The sequence below is a fragment of the Alexandromys fortis genome, unplaced genomic scaffold, assembly GCF_014885135.2.
Source record: "Alexandromys fortis isolate MF-2015 unplaced genomic scaffold, M_Fortis_MF-2015_v1.1 scaffold_11, whole genome shotgun sequence".
Classification (NCBI taxonomy): Eukaryota; Metazoa; Chordata; class Mammalia; order Rodentia; family Cricetidae; genus Alexandromys; species Alexandromys fortis.
This window is the reverse complement of record NW_026067912.1, coordinates 15,509,528-15,534,231: the sequence shown is the minus strand read 5'-3', so window position 1 is coordinate 15,534,231 and position 24,704 is coordinate 15,509,528. Positions and strand designations below refer to the sequence as shown.

General features: G+C 41.9%; 1 protein-coding gene across 3 annotated transcripts in view; it reads left to right on the top strand.

The window, feature by feature from the left end:
- Positions 1–395: 395 nt before the first annotated feature.
- The window catches only part of Adamts5 (ADAM metallopeptidase with thrombospondin type 1 motif 5), a 40,681-nt gene continuing 16,372 nt past the window's right edge, over positions 396–24,704 (top strand). Inside the window, exons 1-4 of one of the 3 annotated variants that reach the window (XM_050138659.1) lie at positions 396–987; positions 1,580–3,239; positions 15,019–15,151; positions 24,288–24,455. In XM_050138659.1, the coding sequence (XP_049994616.1) occupies positions 2,136–3,239; positions 15,019–15,151; positions 24,288–24,455 (1,405 nt within the window). In that variant the 5' untranslated portion in view covers positions 396–987; positions 1,580–2,135. Of the gene's footprint in view, positions 3,240–15,018; positions 15,152–24,287; positions 24,456–24,704 lie in introns of all 3 variants that reach the window. The other 2 variants (XM_050138658.1, XM_050138657.1) reach the window with 2 other exon arrangements.

Here is a 24,704-nt window from a genome sequence, read left to right as displayed (position 1 = left end):
TACCCTCTTTTATTTGAATTGTTGCTTTGCCTTCCCTGAGAAGAGAGGAACTGTGTAAGTATCTCGGCTATCCTCCGAACGTGTGGATAATATGGGGTGTATGCAGAGATTCATAGTGGACCGGCTGCGCATCAGCTTGATGTGAGAAACTCCCTGAATTTTCCTTTTGCCTTGTTAGAATTGATAATTAGAGGAAACAAAGAATGAAGAAACTGAGTAGCAGGGACCATGCCATCTGCCTACTAATGACCACCAACCTTCCTCCCCTAAAACATTCTTTCATCCTAGTAGGAGCTTTTGAAGCTGGGCAGGGGAGGGGGGAGCTGGCCAGGAGTGGCTGACTTAGGGGAGACCTAGCAAGTAAACAAAGGCGCGTTTGCCATTTAATTACCTTTTAAGACATAGACAGGAAAGTCTGAGCACAAAATTTCAAAGTCTGGTGGGGGGGGGTGCAGAATTGCTTTCACCAGTTAACTCTTTCCCACCCCGACATTCTACAGCCCCAAAAGTTCCAGTGGCTGGACAAGTTGTGGGCACTGACCAACTCTGCGCTGGAGAAAGCTGGGAGCACCGCCATTTATACACAAAGCCAAGGACTTCCCAGGCCGCCGCCGGCCCTGTCGGGGTCACCGCAACACTGCCTGCCCAGCGACGCGCCAGGAAGCGCCCGCTGCTGCTCAGTTGGTGGCCGGGAGAAGTTAGTCACCTATAGCCCGAAGTCAGCAAGTGTTGGAGCTTGAACAAACTAGGAGTTGAGAAGTTTAGAAATCAGCTACCGGGAACGGCTGGAGGGAGCCAGGGGAAAGAGAGCGGGACTTGGGAATGCACCGGCGGCTGGAAGCCTTGGCCAGTGGATGGAGTTGCCAGGTCTGCAAGACCAGAGCGCACCAGTCCGCAAAAGGACGCAAGAACTTCATATCCCACAGCAAGGGGAAGGAGGCAAGGAGAGACTTTTTAAAACACCAAAACACCCCTTCAGGAGATGAGGTAAGCCGAGGTTAGCCAACTCCGATTGGTTGTGAAATATCACACGGACCCAGAGTTGCTGTGGCTTTAAATGAGGCCAAGGAAATTTCCTGTTTTCCTGCTCAAATACTTTTTTTCTCCCTCTCTCCCCCTCTCTACCTCCTTTGTCCCTTCTTCTACCTAGCCAGGTCCTGGTCCCTTCCTCCTTGCCAGTCTCCCTTTCCTCGATCACCCTCCTCCACTCCCTGCGCCCTCCCCTAGGATTAGGCGCGGACCGGGAAGGGTGGGAGTGGTGGGGGAAGCTCTCCCTTTAAGAGGCAGCGTGCAGTGACGAATTGTTGAAATTGCCATTGCAGGATGGCACGCCGCTATAAATTCATTGTCCCACCTCCTCGCATCTTCACAGTGTTGGAGCCGCTCTCCGCGCCCGCAGCAGCCGACTGGGGATGACCACGGGCGGGAGGACGCGGTAGTGGAAGGGTCCCGGACGCCCCGCCTGGCTGGCTCGCCGCAGGCCGCCTCCTGCCTTTTGATTTTAAGCATTTTAGGATTTTTTTAAATTTTTTAATTTTTTTTCCTTTCCGTCTCTTTCCCCTCTACCTTCGGGTTCCAGCAGAGCCGAGGAAGCCCACCGAATACGAACGGAAGTGGATCGGGGCTTGGAAGCTCCTCCGCAGCCGGCGAGCCTTAGGCTTCGAGGGGGCGGGAGCCGGCGCGCACTAGTTGCGGGCTGGGAGTGCGGTCGCCCTCCTTACTCCTTTTTCTCATTTGTTTTGGTCGGTTTGTGCAACGATCTTATCTGCATTAGTCTTCTCTCCTTTTTCATATTTGGTAGCTCTCCACCGCCTGGCTTTTGCTTTTTGCTCCCCCTCCCCTCCCCCTTTTTATTTTTCTTTCTCCGTCTCTTGGAGCACAATTTCAAACATTTTCCAAACCAACAAAGAAAAAGTTCGCACGCTGGCACGGCGGCCAGGACAAGCTGGCGGTCTGCTGCGGGTTCCCTCTACCCTTCCTGGGCACTTGACCCAACTTTGCACGCGAGTGTGTAGAGTGTGTGGGTAGGTGGGTGGGAGAGTGAGTCCCCCACCCCCACCCCTGAAACTTCCATAGCAAATAGCAAACATCCAGCTAGACCCAAGCGCGCAGCCCCTCCCGGCGGGCAGCGCACTATGCGGCTCCAGTGGGCGTCCCTGCTGCTGCTGCTGTGCGCCTCCTGCCTGTCCCTGACCGCTGACAGCCCCACCACCACGGCACCTGCCCAGGATAAAACAAGGCAGCCTCGGGCTGCGTCAGCTGCAGCCCAGTCGAGCCAGCCGCAGGGGGAGGAGACGCAGGAGCTGGACCATCTGAACCTGCTGGCCAGGCAGCGCAGGAGCAGCGGGCTGGTGCAGAATATAGACCAGCTCTACTCTGGAGGTGGCAAGGTGGGCTACTTTGTCTATGTGGGCGGCCGGAGGTTCCTGCTGGATCTGGAGAGGGATGACTCAGTGGGCACCGCTGGTGGCATCCTTACCGCAGGAGGTGGACTTAGTGCATCATCTAGCCACCGGGGTCACTGCTTCTACCGGGGCACCGTGGATGGCAGCCCTAGATCCCTAGCTGTCTTTGACCTCTGCGGAGGTCTCGACGGCTTCTTCGCGGTCAAGCACGCGCGCTACACTTTGAAGCCGCTCCTGCGTTCCTGGGCAGAGGCGGAGGCCAGACGAGTGTACGGGGATGGGTCTTCACGCGTCCTGCACATCTACACCCGCGAGGGCTTCAGCTTCGAAGCCCTGCCACCACGCGCCAGCTGTGAGACTCCCGCGTCCCCACTTAGGCCTCAAGAGCGCCCCTCGGTGCACAGTAGTTCTAGGCGACGCACAGCTCTGGCCCCGCAGCTCCTAGACCAGTCAACTTTCTCACCCGCTGAGGATGCAGTTCCTCAGGCTTGGTGGAGGCGGAGGCGCCGCCGTTCCATCTCTAGGGCCCGCCAGGTGGAGCTCCTTTTGGTGGCTGACTCCTCCATGGCGAGGATGTATGGCCGGGGCCTGCAACATTACCTGCTGACCCTAGCTTCCATCGCCAATAGGCTGTACAGTCATGCTAGCATCGAGAACCACATCCGCCTGGCCGTGGTGAAGGTGGTGGTGCTGGCCGACAAGGACAAGAGTCTGGAGGTGAGCAAGAATGCCGCCACGACCCTCAAGAACTTTTGCAAGTGGCAGCACCAGCACAATCAGCTAGGCGATGACCACGAGGAGCACTACGACGCAGCTATCCTGTTCACCCGAGAGGTAGGTGCAGCGGGTGGGGTGCCCAGCTCTGGGATACGGAGGCGCAGGTGGACGGGATGGTCCCACGGGTGGCTCTCTTTCCGCCACAAACTACCTGCCACTCGCGGTAGATTCGCCTAACTGCACCTGTAGGAAACTCAGCCTCCAGCACCACGCAGGTGTCCAATCAGCCTCTGGAGTACATCCTGCTTTTAGTGAGGGGACCTGTTTTAGGAGAGCGACATTCAACAAAGCTGGACGCCATCCAGTCAGACACAACAGTATGGTGTACAAGCCTGATAAGAAGGCATGTTTGTGCTTGAGGAAGGTGAACAATTAAATGGGAAAGGGGGAAAGTAAAGTTGCCTTTGAAATCGTGTTTTCTACTTCCCAGTGAAGACAAAAATGCTGCTTTGTGCAACTTAATGGGAAAGACTTGAAAGTTGGCAGTCGCTTTTATCTGATTGATGACCTCCCTTGTAAATGTCCTTATGCGAACCCTTCTGCATGCAACACTAGCCCTTTCCAAAGGACTCCTTTTCTAATGTGGCTTCCAAATGGGCTTCTGACGTGTCCACCTTGGAATCTGAGTTGTTGAGAGGGAAGGAATGTGGGAGGGCCAGGAGGATGCAGAAGTCCAATCAGCTGAGAGGACAACCCCTAAGGTCCTTGAGCAAGGCCTTCTCCTAGCACATCCCAAGTACCACCCTCCAGCCCAGCTGCCAAACAAGGGTCAAGTCCAGTTGGAAGGTTTGGGTTTCGGATAAATGTTTCTGAAGGTCTGGGCAGAGCTTCAGGATGTGGGGAAAGAATGTTTTCCAAGGACTTCCCCCACGTTAAGGAACATGGTTAAAGGGAAGGAAAGAGATGGGTCATTTTAAACCCAGACATTCTGGGAGGAACAAATCTATTTACACAGTTACCAGACCACCACGTTAGTGTGACATGTCAGACACAAAGTCGGGTCTTGCTGGCAGTTATGAGCCCGTGTTCACTTTCACAAAGCCGTCTTGGTTGCCAGCATTTCCCTCCATTACCCTTATCTTATCTCCTCCCATCCCTGTTGACACTCTTCTTCCCAACTGATCCACTTCTATTGTGTGTGTGCACACGTGCATGTGTGTGTGCACACATGCATGCATGCATGCACATGTGTGCATTATGATGACAGCTTCAGTGTACGCATAATTGTCATGGCCATCAGACACCCAAAAGTCACAAAAGTCAACTTAGGATGAGTAGTCCACTGTCCTCCTTATTCCTAGCATTTTGATGTGTTTTGAGTCTGTGATTTAAGCCTGGCCCATTGCCAAAATACGGTCCCCTGCCTAATGTGGGCCTCTTATATACCTGGAAGGTACTGGTGTTTAAAACTCATACTAGGTATATGAGATCCATCCAGAACAAATGAAGTAACTACAAATGCAAAATTGCAAATTATAGCAAAAGAGCAAGGGTAGGAAGTTCAATGGCACACTGTAAAGGATTTAGGGTACTACATTTTTTTGTTACTTAATTTTCTATTTTTACTAAGGGAACCATGGTATGAAGGAAAAGGCGTTAATAAATTCAGAAGAGAGAAAAACTTGTGGTTCATGGGGTGGACATAAATGTAACCCACATGCAAACAAAGCCACCAAAGGCAGCATTTAGGGAGAAGTGAGCATCACAGTCTTGTGTGCAACGGAAAACCTTTCATGTCATTGAGAGATGCTTCGGAAAGCGTCCCTTAAATCCTCTCCTCATGGCTAGTCTTTGAAATGGCAGAACATTCATTTTGTAGACTGCCCTGTGAAATTCTGCTGTAAAACTATCCCTTTCTCTTGGTTTCCAAGTCTTCTTCTTTTTTTTATTTTTTTCATAAGCAACTTTCCACGTCTGTGTTTCCTGGTGTTGCTATGTCATGAGTGCTTGCCAAGAAGGAGGCTTGGGACGGTTTGTGGATGGAGGTTTCCTAAAGAAAGAGGAAAAAATACTTTTGTAGGCAGACCACACCAAAAGGCATGTACTGCCAATCATCGTAATAATTTTCTCTTGGCTTTAATACAAAAGTGTGGTTCATAATTCTAAAATCAAACTGAAGGCCTCTCACTCTTTAGCCCCTTCCACATTCTTTTCCCAGTTATTTCCCAACTGAAAAGGAACCAGCCTGTGATTCCAAGTGCTGTCTATTGCTTTTTTGAGGTTTGTTTTTCACTTGGGTAACTGACAGTCACCTTTTTTCGATCTGGAAAATGCATCACTGTAGTTTACCTAGACAAAAGCAATGTAGAAATAAATTCATTCTCCAAGTTGTTTTTAATTTAAACATTCTTAATTACATTCTATTGACGGAGGAGGTCATGTGCCAGAGCATGTAGGCAAGCATCAAAAAAGACAACTTCTGGGAATTAGTTCTTTTCCTCTACCATGTGGGTCCCAGGGATAAAACTCAGCTTCTCAGACTCTGTGACAAGTGTCTTTACCCACCTGAGCCAGCCCTAACTTAACTTTACTAAAAATTATTAGATTCTCCAAGATGGTTTTCACATGGGACATACTTCAGTGGTGCCCTCTCTGGCTTCCTTGCTAAGCAGAAGCATACTTAAATACAGCAAATGCCATTTGGCTTGTGGTTGATCGCTAATATATTCATCTAACTTCACAAGCATTAAATCTTTGAAAAGCATTGATAATATGAATCCATTATTCTAATTTAAAAGAGAACTCTTAGGAGGCCAGTGAAAGCATTTCAATGCTGGGTAATACTCACTTAAAAGTACTCAACATGCAAAGTTAAACTCTGCCTAATGCTTCAAAAACTGGAAACCAAGAAGTCTAAAAGACAGACGACCAAGACTCCACCATCCAGGGGAAGTCAGGTATTTTCAGGCTGGCCCATATGAAAGAAATAACTCCCATAGCTATTTCTCTTCAATGAGAAATACCCAGAGTTGGCACCCGGATTCCATTTTTACAACTCTGTTTTGAGTGTAAGATGTGTGTTGCTTAGCAGCCAGACGCTCAGCCATCAAATCCATGTTTTGATGGGCTCGGAGTTCTGTTCAAATTTTGTGTCCAGATGTCTTCTGCTAAATTGCTTGTTTTTCAGGCGTGAAGCAAATGTGTGAGGAAGGGCTTTCCACTCCTGTTTACTAGCCAGTAACACCTTGACCATTCTGTCTAGCAGTCAGCAGAAGAGTGTTAATAATTCAGCTATCTCGGTAGCACACTTCACTGCCCCGGCTATGCCCTGGCCTTCAGTAATGTTCTAATTATAGAAACAACACCCATTATTTTTCTGGCACAAAGTCACTTCCATTGTGAATGGCATTTCTGCTGGAATTCACACTATTTCTGCAACCAAACATTAGAAATCCAGCCCCCAGGGATTTACTCTTTGCTTCCCAGAGTCCTCTTTTAATTTTGATTACCTCTCTTATTATACAATGAATTTTTAAAGACAATTGTGAGTTTATTGTCCAGACCATTCACTCCTCTTGAAAAAAACGTCTTCCTGATTGATGTCGAAATCAGAAATTATTTCACATCTTTCTTTACAAAGACCAGCAACAAGGAATTCTTTGCTACCGCATAAGCTAAATATATTGGATTGAATATGAACAGGCTAAGAAATTGCAATCAGAGACCTATTAATTTTCATTAGTTGCTAAAGCATGCTTTAATGAGCTATTATGCGCCACCTAGACCCTCTCTTCTCCCACGCCTATGTTAGGATGCTTGATCCAGGATTCAAACATTCCCCTCTACTATGAGCTTCCTTCTGAGGGTGGGCAAGTAATGGACACTAGGAGAAAAAAACCTTGGAAGAAAGAGCGGGTGCACTCTTTGCCATTGGTTTGCTGACTGGACCAACTAATTAAGTCAAAACCACTCTGAGCTTACAGTGACCATTGTCAAAGAATTACAGTTACAGACCAGCCTTAAAGATTTAATAATCCAGGAGTTACAAATCAACCTAAAAAAGATTTAATAATTCAGAAATGGGGAGAATGTTCATGGATTAAGCAGTTCTAGCTTATCATGCATGAAAAAGGTGTGAGGGGTTTTGTTTGTTTGTTTTTACAAACTTGATCCATAAAACAATAATCACAGCAAGACAAAGGATTTAGATTGTCTCATAGTAGGTGCTGTGCATGTGCACATTTGCTATGGAGAGACAGTCTGTTTGTGAGATCAAAGCAACAAGGCCAAAAATACCTGCTTGCCATCTGCAGGCTTATCAGAAGCAGAGAGGATGTATGAACAAACCACTCATATCAGGAAAGCCAATAGACTCTCACCATGGGTGAACAAAGTCTGTGTCAAGAAAGAGAAGAAAGCCACTGATTCTTCCTTGGTGGCTCTACCCAGGTCTCTATGAAAATATATAATTGCATTGTTTTCAAAAGATGGACTTGATTTGATTTGGATTCAACTCCCTGTTTCTGAGCATTTCTTAAGTACTATTGTCCACAGTATGAATCATTTCATCCCTAAACAACTGAACAATCAGCAGCTATCATGCTGTTTTGTTTTGCAAGTAGAAACATACATTTGAAGAGAAACACAGGTAATCTGAAGAGAAAGTCCCGCCAGTTGGTCTTCAAACTTATTGTGATTGGTTTATTCAAATACCCAATCAACAATGATCTTTATAGCCAGATATACAAAGTTTTAAAAAGTCACCACTTCCAAAAACTCTATTCCAGAAAATATAGCATTGATATGAATGGGTATATACCCCATAGAGCTTCTGGTAGATATGGCTGTCAGATGTCACAGGCAGAGATGAAGCTGTAGAACTCAGTTCTGGAGAAGGCAGTGTTAGTGAGACACATGTCCAGGAGTTAACAGCAGACACACCAAGCTGCCACGTGCCATGAATGGCCAGAGGCAGTGTGAAGAACTGGTAAAGTGTAGAAAAGGGTTGTAAGAAGACAGAGAACGGGGAGGTTTGAATGATTATTGATGAAGTAAAGAAAAATGTAACAGATTACTGGGGGAAAATCATATATTGCAGATATTGCTAGTGCTACAACAACAAAATACCAAAGGAGAGACAGATCTAACAAAAAAAAAAGAGAGAGAGAGAAATTCACACTCAGTTCTGGAGACTGGAAAGTTCAAGATCAAAGATTGTGCTGGAACACCTTCTGATAAACAGCTCTTCCTGGTTTATAGGAGTCTGTCTTCTTCCTGTGTTCACATTGCCATTCCTATTTCCCTATGTCTGTCAAAAAGAGGAGGTGTGACAGGGGAAGAAGACAGAAGGGATAGGAACAGAAAGAAAAGAGAGGGAAGGAAAGAGGTCATGAAGAACACTGTATTGTCTGAGCTGAGTTCCATCCTTGTGAAGTTATAGACCCTTTCTCCAAATATGGTAACACCGGAATACTGGGAACTGGGTTGAAGAATTTAGGGATGATACACTTAGATCATAGCATCATGCTACAGCATCTCATACTGTGTACTAATTGCAGTGGAAATCAATGGAAAGAGCATTAGTGGAACAGACAGCTGAGGAGTGCTACTGATTGGCTGACTGGTTCCTGTGGGCACAGTGGTCTTAGGCATTGAAAGATGTGGGACAAGGAAGGTTTATGAAAAAGAGAGAAATATGGGTAAATTAAGATTTTCTGGTAGATAGAATATTTCAGCTTATTGTTTGAGGATCAAAACACAAAGGACCTGTGAAGGAAGTAGTTGCCAGAATAGGTCATGGAGAAGTCCAGGCTACACTGTGTAGAGTTGTGTGTGACAATCTGTGATCAAATGGAAGAAAAAAATAATCTTATATGATCCATACTCTAAGGAGTTAACTGATCACAGCATATAGATTTGGAAATTTCAGGTGGCAAAAGGATCAGTATGAAATCTTCAGTGTTAGTCCAGGTAGGAAGGAATAATGAAAAGCGTGAGAAACAGAGGACGGTTACTGTGACTTAGATTTTATTCGTGTGTGTGTGTGTGTGTGTGTGTGTGTGTGTGTGTGAGAGAGAGAGAGAGAGAGAGAGAGAGAGAGAGAGAGAGAGAGAGAGAGAGAGGAGTAAGGGAAGAGGGAGAGAGGAGCTAGCTATATCAGAACATTTCTTATCTCTCTCTTGTTTTCTAGAACATCTTTCACAGTGCGTTTTGTGTATTTTTGTATACTTCTCATGGCTTAGCTTCACCAACATACCTAATGCATGAAGACCACCATGGCTGTTTTATTTGCAATAAGAAAATAAATTCATTTGATTAAGTGCAGATTGTGATTGTAAAAGATAATGTTCATGTCAGGAATAGGATTGTTATTTAACAATGTCATGTTGTGGAGTACAGGGAGTACAATGTTTAGCTATAATTAAAATTCAACTTCACTGTGGTGAAGCTAAAAACTGGCATGCTTACCTCTTCTGATCTTTAATTTCTTCGTCTATATTTCAGATGTTTTAAGTTAATACCATTATAGGTGTAGCTGGAGCCCTTGCATGAATGATGAAGAACGTTTGTCTCAAAATTCATAAATTGTTTGTAAATTGTCTTATAAGTAGATTTGAAATCTCAGAAAAAATCAGCCTTACATTCACCATCTTTAATAGCCTGATTCCCATCATCAAGGACTGGTCCAAGCACCTGTTCCCCTGAGTCCACAGTTTTCTGTTTCTCTTCTTCTCCTGTCTCCTTACCTCATACTTATCAGAGTGATGTCTGCTCTTAAAATTCTTCATTCAGTTTGTTCTTCCAGACTCCCTGTTAGTCCACTACAAACTCTTGGAACTGTAGTCTCAGCAAATGTCATGACATGTCATTCCCAAGTCAGAGCTTGCTTTCCTGAGTCCTACCTTGCTAAGATGCCCTTCTCAGAACATTATACCCAATCCTGTGGAAACCATGCTGATTCCCTCAAGGAAGGTCTATCCACCCCTCTGTGTACACACCACTCCCTGTTCATCACAGTGTGTCAGTTTGCTTCCTCGCCACACTTCCATGTCAGTAGCTCACTAAGTTACCATGCTTCTTAAGAACCAGCATTTGAGATATGCCTTCTGTATGCATGTGTGGGACTGTAATACAGAAATCACCAATATGCCCAGTCAGTACATAGTAGTCAGGGATGAAAAATCCACAAGACAAATCCATATGTATAAATATAAGTATATATGTGTATATGATACCTGTGATTAAAATATAGATCCTAGTGTTAATTCTTCTGCCACTAGTCTCTTTGCAGTAGAATTGTATGAAAAGATGAGCAGGCATCTCAAACATTGTGATGTCTTACCCTTGCTTTGAACTTCACCGCTGGCCTGACAAGTACATAATACTATATGAAGTGTTCTTCTTTGACCTAAGTGACTGCTGCTGCTGTCTTTGGGAAGGTATCTGCCCTTATCAGAATTTATATTTCCTCCAACTCCTTAACTCAGAATATTTTTACTGCATGGAAAAACAATCACTCAATCAAGACCAGAAATTCTTCCACTCCTATGACATTCTTTGCTTGGATAGCTGCAGCGGTCGGATTAATAAATCACCATTAATTGATATTTAAACAAATTTAATAACAAAACCAGACTCACGAAACCAAGGTTCCAGCGGAGTAGCCAGCGGAAACAGGGTGCGCGGAAGGGGCGCGCAGCACAATATATATCAGTAAACATACGCCTGAGGGCAGCCCGCCCCCAAGGGGAGGGCTTATCCCTACAGATAGCGATGCCCTCTCAGTACTTGGCCTCTTTTCCCATCCAGTACTAAGCACAGGTGTTTGCCAAGCTCCCCTCTGAGCACTGAAGTTCTAGGTGGCATGTTCTGTTGCCTCCCCATCTACTTCTCTATCTCTACAAATCTGGTGGGGGCACTACTAGTATTTCTGAATGCCATGAAAAGTCACACAATCCCCACATTCACGTATTCACAGTCCCTCCGACAGTAACAGGCCTAATGACTTCCTTATGGAAGCTTTTCGGTCCTGAAGACTCTCTCAGATATATCTTGAAGTTAAATCCACTGTCTCTGTCCTGTAACCAGGCTAACACCACACCATGGGACCACAGTTAACTCCCCTAACACTTTCAGAACACTTATATTTTACTCAGTCTTTCACAGTATCATTCAATAACCAATAATAATAAGTTATTGATCCTACATAGATAACTAGGGCCAGAAAAGTAAATATATAGTTTGCCCTGTGATGGATGCTGAGGAAGCAGAAAAACTACTTGCCAACTCTTTTAATTCAGTTACCTCTTTCATAGATGCTGAGCTGCCTGCTTTAGTGTCTCTTGCCTTCAATTTTAGAAGACATGTCAATATATATGCTATAATGTGTATACATTAATATGTGATCACCCCAGTACAATCCTTACCCTTCCTCTGGATTTTAAAAATCCTATCAACTTGAAGGCTAACTGTTGTAAAGGGACACCAGAAAACAAAAGGTATGGATGCAATATATATATTAATAGTTTGATATATAGTCTTCATACCTTAAGAAAAACATTGGCTCGCAATGCCCTTATGTTCTTTGAACATCTTAGGGTGAAACCATAACTGCACTAAAATGTTTGAAATTACGTGAGAGAAATGGAAAGTTTCCCACTTTATAATTACAGCTGTTGAAGTATAATGGCGTGGCGACGTCGTCAAGGGGCTTAATCAGTATGGTTAAAAAAATAGCAAGTGCTTCTGCTCATCATTTAGTCACATGCACAATTTTCATGGCAAAAGGCCAAATGCATTTGATGCAATTCAAAGAAAACAAGGAGGGCTGATGGCCTCTAATGAGCAATTGATTAGCAGTAAACAGAGATAATAGGCTTCCGGTTTCCACTCCACTGGGGACAGGAAGGCCATTTCCTTCTGCATTGGCTCCAAGCTGATTAGTGACACAGGAGTGGAAGTCAAATCTTGGATTTTACTATTTGGAGATAATCAACTCCAAATTATGATTATAAACATAAATCTTGGTTTAAAACATATGTGTATGTAAAAATAACCTACTGTATGTACGGATTTAACTATGACTGAGGATCTGCTCCTAAAATTGCTAAAATGATGAAAGAGAGGATTAAAAATGTGTTATACTGTATTGGTTTCCCAATTTAGAAATTATTATGCAAAAGACTATTTGAGTTTCAATATTTTAAAACCACTTGTTTGTTCTTAGCTGCTGTAATTTGGAATTGCATGGGTTGTCAAGAAAGGATGCCCAGGGACATTTAGGGCAGTGTTGTTGACATGAGGCTGCAATTCACAGCCTGCTGGCTGATAAGAAGCTGATTTTCATTATCTGAAACTGTAATAACATTGTGGCCACTGGGTAGCAACAGCACAAGAAAGACCTAGAAACATAGATTTGAGAATTGGGTATAGCTTTTAAGTCTAGCTCAACTTTGTTGGACTTCTTTTTTTTTTACTTTTTTATTTTTTTTATTTATTTTTTTAATTAATTTATTTATTTATTAAAGATTTCTGTCTCTTCCCCACCGCCGCCACCCCTTTCCCTCCCCCTCCCCCAATCAAGTCCCCCTCCCTCGTCAGCCCAAAAAGCAATCAGGGTTCTCTGCCCTGTGGGAAGTCCAAGGACCACCCACCTCCATCCAGGTCTAGTAAGGTGAGCATCCACGAAACTGCCTAGGCTCCCACGAAACCAATAGGTCCAGTAGAATCAAAAACCCGTTGCCATTGTTCTTGAGGTCTCAGTAGTCCTCCTTGTCCGCTATGTTCAGCGAGACCAGTTTTGACCCAGGCTTTTTCAGACCCAGGCCAGCTGGCCTTGGTGAGTTCCTGATAGAACATCCCCATTGTCTCAGTGTATGGGTGCACCCCTCGCGGTCCTGAGTTCCTTGCTTGTGCTCTCTCTCCTTCTGCTCCTGATTTGGACCTTGAGATTTCAGTCCGGTGCTCCAATGTGGGTCTCTGTCTCTGTCTCCTTTCATCGCCTGATGAAGTTTAATATTCAGGAGGATGCCTATATGATTTTCTTTGGGTTCTCCTTCTTATTTAGCTTCTCTAAGAACCCGAATTATAGGTTCAATGTCCTTTATTTATGGCTAGAAACCAAATATGAGTGAGAACATCCCATGTTCCTCTTTTTGGGTCTGGCTTACCTCACTCAGGATGGTGTTTTCTATTTCCATCCATTTGCCTGCAAACTTCAAGAAGTCCTTGTTTTTTACTGCTGAGTAGTACTCTAATATGTATATATTCCATACTTTCTTCATCCATTCTTCAATTGAAGGGCATCTAGGTTGTTTCCAGGTTCTGGCTATTACAAACAATGCTGCTGTGTTGGACTTCTATATAGCAAAAGGGAGAGAAAGGAGGAGTGTCTGTTGGGCCTGAGTCTATACACTGGACATGTAGGAACACCACCTTGTACCTGAGTGCCTGAAGGCAGCTTAGGTCTTAACAGCAGGCAGCACAATAAAGATGTATGGGGATCATTTCATGGAGTCTGACTGTATCTCACTATTCATCTTAATTAGACAAATGTTTAATTACTCAAATGGTTGAGTACCTACTGTAGAATACACGTTGTGATCAGATGACAGCTATAATAGAAACAGTACTTTTCAAAACTATTATTTTAAATTTCTTTTCAGGGTTAATTATTAATGTATGGCTTACTTAGGAATGCTATATTGTTCTTTTGGTTGGCAAATATACATGTTGAGTTTAATGGCATTCATAAGTTAAGTATACACAAGAAATCTTTATGTCTACTTTAAATACTTAGTTTAACACTTAAAAAGAATGTTATTAGACATGGTACATGTCAAAAGTTCTAGCTTCTATTATATTCTTCAAGCTTCATTTCTTTAATGTCCTTTTGATGTTCTTCAAATGATTTTTTAAAATTAATATATGATCATTTCTGCTTCTGAAATCTCTTAAAAGCTGTGGCACTTCTCAAAAATAAAATGAATACACTCATGTCTACCTGTACAACATACTTGTATCACACGTTTTCTTGTGTGCAATCAGGTTGATTGCACACTGTACTAAAACTATGTGCAAAATGGCTCAATGGGTAAAGGTGCTTGACGCCAACTGTGACAAACTGGGGCTCACATGATGGAAGAGGAAACCTGACTCCCACAAGTTGTCCTCTGGCAACTTTATGTGCACTATGATACACAGATGTTCACACACAAAATAAATAAGCATAAAATGATTTAAAAAGCTGTGTGTGACCCCGCACATAGGTTTCGGAAGACACAGAATATGAAATTACAATTCAATTGGGAAATGTGAAACTGATCTTTCAAGTAATAATGGACAAAAAAGTTTTTCTTTCTATAAAGTTATTCACATAAATTTCAGTTTAGTTTGTTTCTTGTATAAATGACTAAATGTATGCATATCCACAAATATATGTATAAATACAAATGTCTCTGTGATGTATAGTCTATCACAAATGTATGGTTATAGATGGACTCAAACAGAAAACAAATTATTTGCCCTCTCTTCTAAGAAGTTCAGCTTGAATTTAGGGGAGAATATTGGACTTTGCTATGCTGAACACATGCAACCCTTGGCATTTGTGTATGGACTGCAGCTTTAAGGCTCTAAAGTTTAGACTGTAATGGGCAAACTGTAATCATGACATCTTCTAAAATGTCGTTGAATTTCCTTATCCTTCTGTGCTTCTGGGTTGCAGAGTAGCTCAGAAGAGTTTCTGCTTTGAATTTGTCTTTGGAAGGCTTCCAACACTGAGCAGGTGACACCATAAACATTTCCCAGTCTTGCCATTTGGGGTGAGCAAGTGGCTGTCCATGGTGGCTCCTTCTGGATGCAAATTGATTTTAATGATTTCTTTCTTTCTCCCGGGCAGGATTTATGTGGGCATCATTCATGTGACACCCTGGGAATGGCAGACGTTGGGACCATATGTTCTCCAGAGCGCAGCTGTGCTGTGATTGAAGATGATGGCCTCCATGCAGCTTTCACTGTGGCTCATGAAATTGGTACGCAGCTTCTTTTCTCTTCCCTCGCCAAATCAAACACTTGTAACAGCTGCAACAGGACCCAAAATACTTGGCAATTAATTCCAGATTCCTTCTGGTTCAGATATACCATTGGGTATTACATTTGTTTATATTTGAACTTTCAGGGTTAACTAATGCAGGAAAAGGAAGGCAAAGTCAGCAGCACAGTAGATGTTTCCTTTTGACAGTGGCATTTTAACGTTAAGGAGAAACTTGCTGCAGAGTTTTTCTCTCTCTTTAAGCATCCCTAAAGGACTCCTAGACAGAATTTGTCACAGTTGCCCATGGAATGCAGAAGTGTCCCTTTTAGAAGTTATTCAGGACAGTGTTGACTCATCCAAGGATAATCAGTTTGCACAGAAATTTAACATGTTTTGTGCCATCCTGGGTGATAATAGTAGGTTCCTGTCAAAGGGAACCAGCAGCTTGAGGTAAATATTCCTGTCTCCTTCCCAGTAGCCAGGCAGCTGGAGCCAAGCTGGCTCTCAGCATAGTTTACTTTATAATATCACATATTCAGTTTGCTTAGTATACCAAATATTTCTAAATCCTATAACTGTAAATTGAGGGCAGAGGTAAACAGTTAATCTATATTCCTGGGATAAGAAACTTTAACCACTAACCGTGGAAACTGATGTACAAGAAACTAACTTAGTACTTAGGAAAAAATGTTATAATCAGATACATACAACTTTGTCTCTTACTGAAGTAATTTCCCCACTGTGTCAAATCATTCTATTATTAAACTCTTTGAGACCTGCCTTCATTTTTAAAATATAAGGAGAGCCCTACCTTTTATATGGAATTGTTTTAGGAACTAAATTGGGTGGAGTGTAGAAAGTGGGTATTGTAGGCAGGGACTACTAGTTTGTAAGAACCCGAATAATAACACAGAAACTATATTAATTACAATACTGTTTGGCAAATAGCTGAGGCATATTTCTAGCTAACTGTTAAATTAACCCATTTCTATTAATCTGTGTATCACCACGAGGCTGTGGCCTACTGGTAAAGTTCTGGCTGGAAGTTGGCATCTTTCTCCTTCAGCAGCTACAGGCTGTCTCCCTGACTCTGCCACCTTTCTCTTTATACCTCTGTTCAGATTTCCTGCCTGCCATTGGCCAAAACAGCTTCTTCAATACCAATGGTAATAAAACATATTCATAGCATACAGAGGGGAATCCCACATCAGAGTATCACTTATATTCATATCCACATACATCAATTAAATATCTCATTCCCTTTCTTAATTTATGCATAACCTCTTTGCATCTTTGTTTGTGGTGCAAGGAATCATTCAGTCATCATTGAATTTAGATTTTTTCAATATTTTTGTTTAAAAGATTCAGCTTGTTAAAGCTACAGTCATAACTATTAAGTGAAAATTAATTTCGACCCCACTTTCCTAGTAAGCTGTGTTTACTAACCACATTTCTTTGAAGAGCTGAATAATGACTAGTGAAAGGGACAATTTTGTAAATCCAAAGATTATAGCAGTTGACCAGAATTAAGTAATTGCATTTCAACTATTGTATTTCAAGTTCTGATCCTGACATTGATGTACCGACAGTCTCCTTAGCATCAAATATAACTCTTTGATGAAAACAGCATTCCCACAGCATTATTGATGTTAATTCATTTCAAAACATTTTGAGCATCTTTCACGTAATCCAAAGTGCTGAGATGAAGCCCAGTCACTTTAAGTTCCCTGCGAAATCCCATTCATCAAGGTCATTTAGACACCTTCATCATATCCATTGTCCCTATATGGCCAACCAATAATAAACTATAGTGAATCACACATTATTTAAGGAAGGCTACTGCTTTTTTTCTGCCCTCCTCTCCTTTACACAGGGACAGTATTGGCAGGTTTCCCTACAAGATCTTTCTCCAATGTCTCCAATGTACCTTCATTTTTTTTTTTTACTCTCATACCACACCACCTAGACTAGAGTGTCTAAGTCACATTCCCAGTCCTCCTAAATTCTTCAGCAAGACCTCTGAGTTGTACAGGCTGATGAAGCAGTGAGAGACATGGAGCCAGGCAAAACAGGACAGGCATAATTGCACAGAAGAACAATGTAGGAGCATAGTGAGCTCTTATATGCAGAGTCAAACTGATGTGGAATGTCCTCTGTATATGTGTTGCTTTATTGGTTGGTGAATAAAGTTGTTTCGGCCAACAACTCAGCAGATTAAAGCTAGATAGAAAGTCCAAACAGAGATACAAAGAGTGAGTAGGTGGAGTCAAGGAGACACCATGTAGCTGCCGAAGGAGACAGTTGCTGCCAGGAACTTACCGGTAGGCCACAGACTAGTGGTAATACATAGATGAATAGAAATGGGTTTATTTAAGATGTAAGAGTTAGTTAATTAGAAGCTTGAGCTAATAGGTCAAGCAATGTTGTAATTAATATAGTTTCTGTGTGATTATTCGGGTCTGGGCAGCCGAGAATGAATAAGCAGTCTGTTTACATCAAACCTGTGTCTTTGTATATGATTACATCCTGATGTCTCCTTTAATCTCTTGATTGAGTTCTCTCTTTTTGATTCATTATAACTCTCTGTGATTCATTTTCCAGTTAAATATTGTCTGCCTAGTTTTCCTTTCTGTACTGCAAATAGCCTAAAGAGATATTTAAAGTCCAAAGGTCCAAAGAATATGGATTTTATTCCTTTTTAATAAAAAATCTCTTATTAATTTCATTTTAATAGCTTTCTCATTCAATTTAATTTTACCTAAATATTCTGAGGATATGCTATGCAATGTGAACTTTAAAGTTTTAGAAGTGATAACCCTACCTAAGACTTTATCTCTGTGCATGATCATCTCTAAACATCTTAACTCACCAATCTGTTCAAAGTGTTTATTTCTTAATTGTTTCATGAACTGTCAGCTCAACCTATGCTAATCATGGACTAGATTTTAATTCTACTCTAATCTTAGATATTTCCTACCTTCTCTTTTATTATGTATTTGCTACTTTTTAAGATGTGGAAATTATATACACAGTCAATGTATTTATAAAAAAAATATCATTTTCAAGCTGTGGCTTCCAAGTATTTAGAATCTGCTTGAATCTCATTCCAAAATGTGCAGCTTCCTTCTTTCCAAACAAATGCTGTCAATGTGTTCCAGCACTGAAAACATAAAGTAGAAGGAAATATTCAGAATGCTAGCATAGATTGTCTTTTTATAGGAAATAAAGGAATGAATTTGATTAAGAATAACTTCTATTAACTGACAAAGGATCTCATAGAGTATTGTACACTTTCTTTTGCTGTATATAGTGGTTGCAAATACAGGGTACAGTTCCTTTTATGCACAAAGAAATCAAAAAGTTCTCCCCTCACATAGTCTACATGAAAAAAAAACTCTTAAGTCGAAAATTAACACTTAAGATTAAAAAAAGGATGGTGGGCATGACGGCACACTGACACCATTAACACTGCAAAGGCTGACACAGAAGGGTCAGTTTCAAGCCAGCCTGGGTCATATAGGGAGACTCTTTCTCAAAAAGAAAAAGAAAAAAACACAAACAATAGAAACCTTGTGATGCTACAGCGCAGGTCGTGGAGCAGCATGGGTTAGATTACCAGTTCTGAGAAATTCTTGCCTGTTTTACCTGTTAGCTGGGACTCTCCTGTTATCTGCTAATCCATTCAATCTCAAAATCAAATGAACAATGAAGTGCAAGAAGTTGAATTACATAGTCACCTGATGCCAATACCACTGGTTACAGGCTCCTGCAAGAGCAATGTTCACTAACATGGACACGACCCATGAGCAGTTTTAAATTGCCTTCTGCCTTCTAGGCTGTGCACAGTAAATACTGACTCAATTGCTAGAGCATTTCAGAATGTTGCCTCAAATCATCCATGTGCTTTGGGTGAAGGTAGGAACGTGTTTACAGCTATTTTACAATCCAAATGAGAACGGCAGAAAGTTTTCAAGTTGATGTAAGTTTACATTCTAAGTTTATATTTTTAAGTTGTCAGGCTTTTATTATAGACTTGTAATAATAAAGATTTCACCTGCTGCACATATGGTCATTAAAGACAACCATTTTACTGATGTTGAGCCAGCTTCTAATACACTAAGGGGAACAATAGGATTTTATTGCGATTAATGAAATTCATAATTTCCAAACACACGAAGGGTTTGTGTTATAGTAGTTAATTATAAAATGTGCTAAGTGAATTTCTCCACAGAGAGAGACCGCAATGTGTTTCCTAAGTTGAAACTAGGCAGCTTAAAGAGCCAGACTGAGGAAGTGGTTGAGACACAACGGGGGTCTGCCTGGATTTTGCTGTGGTTGGAGGCTGCCCTGGTTGTGCTGATCAGTGTGTGACTCTGCCCTAGACGGCTAGATTAAACAAGCCTATGTTTTAAGAAACTGCATGTCCACTTCCCCCAAACACTTAGTAGACCAAAGGCAAGTCCGCAGAATCAGATGTTCCGTTGGCGAGGCAAGCGAGATGTGAAGTGAGAAGAAGAAAGCCGGGGTCCGACATATTATTTATCTTTGAACCTGTCACTTTAATCAACCAGACTTGGCATATTTCCTGTCATACTTGAATTAGCACCTCACATGTCTTTCTTGGACCGGGGATAAACGGTAGGGATAGGTATGGGTTACATGTCTCAAGTACTGCAAGTTTTAATGTTTACTATGACTTTAAAAATAAATTTTAGCCCAATCCATGTTTCTCTAGGGCAGGCCTGTTAATTTTTTTTTTTTTTTTGCCACATAGGTTGGCACCAGCTAGTTGAGCATGGCATTAAAGAGTAGATTGCAGTCATAATGTGTGGTTTGTTTCTTTTTTCAAATTAGGGGATTGTTCTCTCCCTCTCAATTCAAGGTATTTAGTAATATTAAAATTTATTGCAAATACTAACAGGGGGATAGCTTCTTGGTAAAGTGTATGCTTGTAAACACAAAGACGTGAGTTCAATGCCCGTAATCCACATTAAAACAAAACCAGAAACAAAACGAGACATTGTTGTACATAATTGTAATCCCAGGACTAGTGAGGCAGAGGCAGAGACCCCTGTATTTTACTGGTCCACTTGGAGCATTCCAGGCCAGTTACAGACAAGGTATCAAAGAAAAAAAATTAAGGTGAATTGTGCCAGAAGAACATGAGCCAAATTCTCCTCTAATCTTTCACAGGCATGTGCACACAGGCACACATATACTAGTATACACATGTGCACACACAGCACAATGCACAGCAAGAAGTAAATACTATAATGGAGCACCCAACAAAAGAGGAAGTTAACATTCAAAGAAATTTCTAGACCTGTGTAATATTCATAACTAGCATAGTTCAAGGGTCAGATTCAAATTCAGCCCTCTGGTTCCAGAATCTAAGCTTTTAATAGTACTGCATAATGAGTTTTGGAGATTGTTTAGTGTGAAATTCATTTAAACAAAGAGATCGTCATAGGGTAAAAGAGTAAATTTTTTTCTCTTCCTAAATTGCATGCTCAATACTACATTGATCATTTTTATTCAATGTTTTCTTAAAGGGATGTTTCCAAGTGTTATCACCTCAATATAAATGTCTATGTTAGGAAGAGCATGTCCCGTACAGCTATTGGAGGTCATGATTCCTCTCTGTGGTGGTTCTAGATTCGGTCCCCTGCAAGCTGTTGACTCAGTTTTCAACTCCTGGCCAGACCTTCTTGCACCTCCATAATCCCAGCTGGAAAATTAGGTAAATGAAAAACATGACCTCATTAAGAAACAGATGCCTTTTCTGAGCTGCACTTTCCCAAGTAAACACATTACAGGGCTTCTTGGGACATTTTTGTAGGATGTGGTGCTGTGTTCCCTTGACTATTGGTTAGTTTGGGAACAGGAGACAAGAACTTGAAATTCTGTTTAATTTGCAGACCAAAGTTTAGCAAAACACTCCGTTTCCTTCCTGAGGTCAGTGCTGCCCAGTAATACCTGAGTTGAATGAGCAGCCAACCCAGCGGTCCCCTTGAACGTAATGTGTCTTGGCTGGAGATGTGGCAGTTGGTGTAGCTCCTCTTGCCTTCACGGTGTCCTGAGTTCCGTTCCCAGTGCTGCAGTGCTGGATAAAGCAAGAGTGGGATAACCTACCTGTGATCCAGCCTTCAGGTGGCAGAGGCTGAGGATCAGAAGTTCAAGGTCATCCTTAGCTTTGGATCAAATTTAGTGCCAGCCTAGGATAATTACAAACTGTCTTTAAAAAAAAAAGTCTGCATTTCCACGGGTATGTGTTTTTTTGTTCCCTTCATAGCCATTTGAAAGCCATGACTGTCACCTGTGATGGTAGAGTTTAAATTTGCACTGCCCTACTATGTCACCTGTTGTGCAAGCACCTCATGCATTTGTATGTAATGTATCATTCAGTTCTCAATAATGCTGGCAAATTCCAGACTGACATTAAATGTCTTCACATCATGACTGGTGACCCAGGCTTTAAACACACACTGCGCTTACTGTTTGCAACTTTCAGTATGTGTGTCACCTCTTCCCCGAAGAGCATCCGACACCCTTCACATTGTTCTTCCCTTTCGACTCCTGCTCAGCCCTGGAGGGAAAATCACATGTGTCCCTCGCTGTACCCTGAGTCTAGCTGCTCTGGAACTGGCCACCTGTTTGTGGGGTGCTTCCCTGTTCTTCTAGAGTCAAGACTCCTGCAGCTCTAGAGAGCATGCTTTCCCCAGGCAAGAAACAGCTTTTCTCCATGGAGGACAGAGTGTTTTTAAACCTCAGTCTTCCAGCCAGTCCTCAGGCAGTGTTTCTGTCTGATCGGAGGATTCTTACAAAACTCTCATCTCCTTTAAGCTGCAGCAGAGGTGGAGCTTTGATTTGTTAGTGCTCGGATCAGCAGTCTGTTCTGGTTGAACTTGCTTATATGTGTCTGTCTTTTGTGGCAACCTTTAACAATGATAAAAAATCATTGTATGATATGAAATAGCACACTAAATAATTTATTAAATCATGCCAAATATTTTCAAAACAAACTGCCCGATTGATACTATTTAAAATTTTAAGTTTATAGGAGTTACCACTGTGTGTGACAAAAACAAAAACGAGCCCCTTCCTTTAGCTCCTCAAAGTGAATCTGATGTTTGCCACACATAATATCTTTTAAACCATAAATCCAAAATACACCCTCCAAATGAAGTGAAAATCCCTTGACGCACTAATAAAAATGCTTTTGGAAAATGCTATTTATATCAATTTGGGAGGAAAAATTCTGGCTTCATTACACATGTGTGAAAATCTTAGATAACATAATGCCAAAAGCACATATTGCCAAACGTAATCCATGGATTTGATGAGATATCCTGCGATGGAGATTCCACTGGGCACATTTCCCTCTTTCTTTTCTCGCGACACAATACAAATCCCCAGCATGAAGCTTCCAGGCAGGCTCCACTGTGCTGGCTATTAAAGCTTATACCTTGGAAAAATCCAGGGACTACAGGCTGAATTCTCAGCAACTGCTGGATAGATTAGGTAATTTTTAACAATCTTCATAAAAATGTTTTCTGTGGATGGTGACACTCTTGAAAAACTTCTCTGCACACCACTGACAAATGAGAGAGGCAATCTAGCTTCCCATGCTATGTGGGACACACTTCCCAAATGGTTCCCAGCATGAAATGCAATGGAGAGACTTTCAGAGACATCTTGCTTGCCTGATAAATTCTGTAAATGCTGCTGAAGGCAATGATCAAATAAATGGCATGAATATGTGGAGAATTGGAAGGTCACCGAATCGTAGTCATTTCACTTCAAGCACAAGCGCAGACAGCTGCACAGGGAATAATTTTGTTATAAGGTGCCAGTGATTTAACAAGTTGGCCCAAAGTAGCTGGAATGTGGAGCGAGGATCTCATCTCTGTTGGGCTGGGTTGCTCTGCATTGACTGGACTCTTGATCAGATGGCCAGTGTTCCTGCATTTGCTGTATAAGAATCTGAGGGGAAAAGTGACCAGTCTGCTGTATTGTCTTATTCTTGATGTTGGGGAGTTTATTTGATTCTGAAAGCTTAGCTGAAATAACTACCTACTTCAATTCTTTTTTTTTTTTTAAAAAAAAAGCCTTTTAGATTCATAGAAAAATGCCAATGTACCCCTTAGGCTACGGGGAAAAGTGAAATTGAGTAACAAGAAGCAATTTGAGATTCTTGTAATCTAAGTATTCTGACACACTCTGAGAACTGACACTTGGATAGATGAGAGGGCAATGGTCTAGACTGAGGTTTCAGGAAGTACAGAAGGAAGGGTTAAGTGTACACACATCCTGGCCAGGTGCCTTGGAACCATTACTCATCTTCTTGGCATCCTGTTCTTCACCCCGGTCTAGCACCCCAAAATGAGTACATTGATTTTTTTTAACCATAATACAGTAGAGATGAGCGTATTTTCAAAAGAGGTTCTTTGTGAGACTAGTAACTATGTACAATTCACTAAATAGCTATAATAAACAATGTGTGAAGAGGTATGATATTTCACACAACAACAAAGTATCTAAATGCTACTTTTTTGTTTTCCCTCCTTGGGTCGTCTCAGAGAATTACTTATGTACTTGACAAAGAAAACAGAAGTAATTGACATTCAAAAACCATCTACTGTTTGCTGTGTGCACAACATTAAGTCAGATAAAAAGGTTTTAGCTGTCGATGTGGGAAATGTACTTAGATCTTCTGAGGCTTGCAGTTGATCAGAGAAGGCAGAATGCTAACAATAAAAATGATACGTGGTGAGGGCTCTGACATAATATCCCATAGAGGCCTCCGAAATTCATGACTCGAAATGAGGTTTTACATGTCAGTGAGCATATGTGATCCAGATGGACTTTGGGATTATCTACTTCATTTACGTTTTTAATTTTCATCCAAATGTTCACCCAAAGCAACTACTTCATAACATCATGCAGCTTTCATATGCCCTGAGGATCAGTCTGGATATGCAGACTGTTAAAGTCACCATTGATTAGGTGCCAAAAAAAAAAATGAAGATGTGGTTGGTAATGTATTGTTAGGTGGAAGTAGAAGTTTCAAGTCATCTGTAATCGGCAATTCCTTTCTTTCTCATGTCATTTTCACTCTCTCTTCTCTTCCCTAGGACATTTACTTGGCCTCTCCCATGATGATTCCAAATTCTGTGAAGAGAATTTTGGTTCCACAGAGGACAAGCGTTTAATGTCTTCAATCCTCACCAGCATTGATGCATCCAAGCCATGGTCTAAATGCACTTCAGCCACCATTACAGAATTCCTGGATGATGGTCATGGTATGTAGCTTTAAGGACAGCATAGACTCATGAAAACAGATTCAGATTTTTGCATCATGATGGCCTCATAATGTTCCAGTCATCTTGTGAGACAATGGTTGCTCAGACAGTTTCAGAAGAGAAGCAAGCAAATTGATTGCCTCTTGGCATACAATGTCAGCATCCCTGGTGGCATTACAGCTATGGTAATTTTGCTGTTGACTTAAAAAGTTCAAAAGGGAAACAGTGTGGGAGACCACACAGAATGCC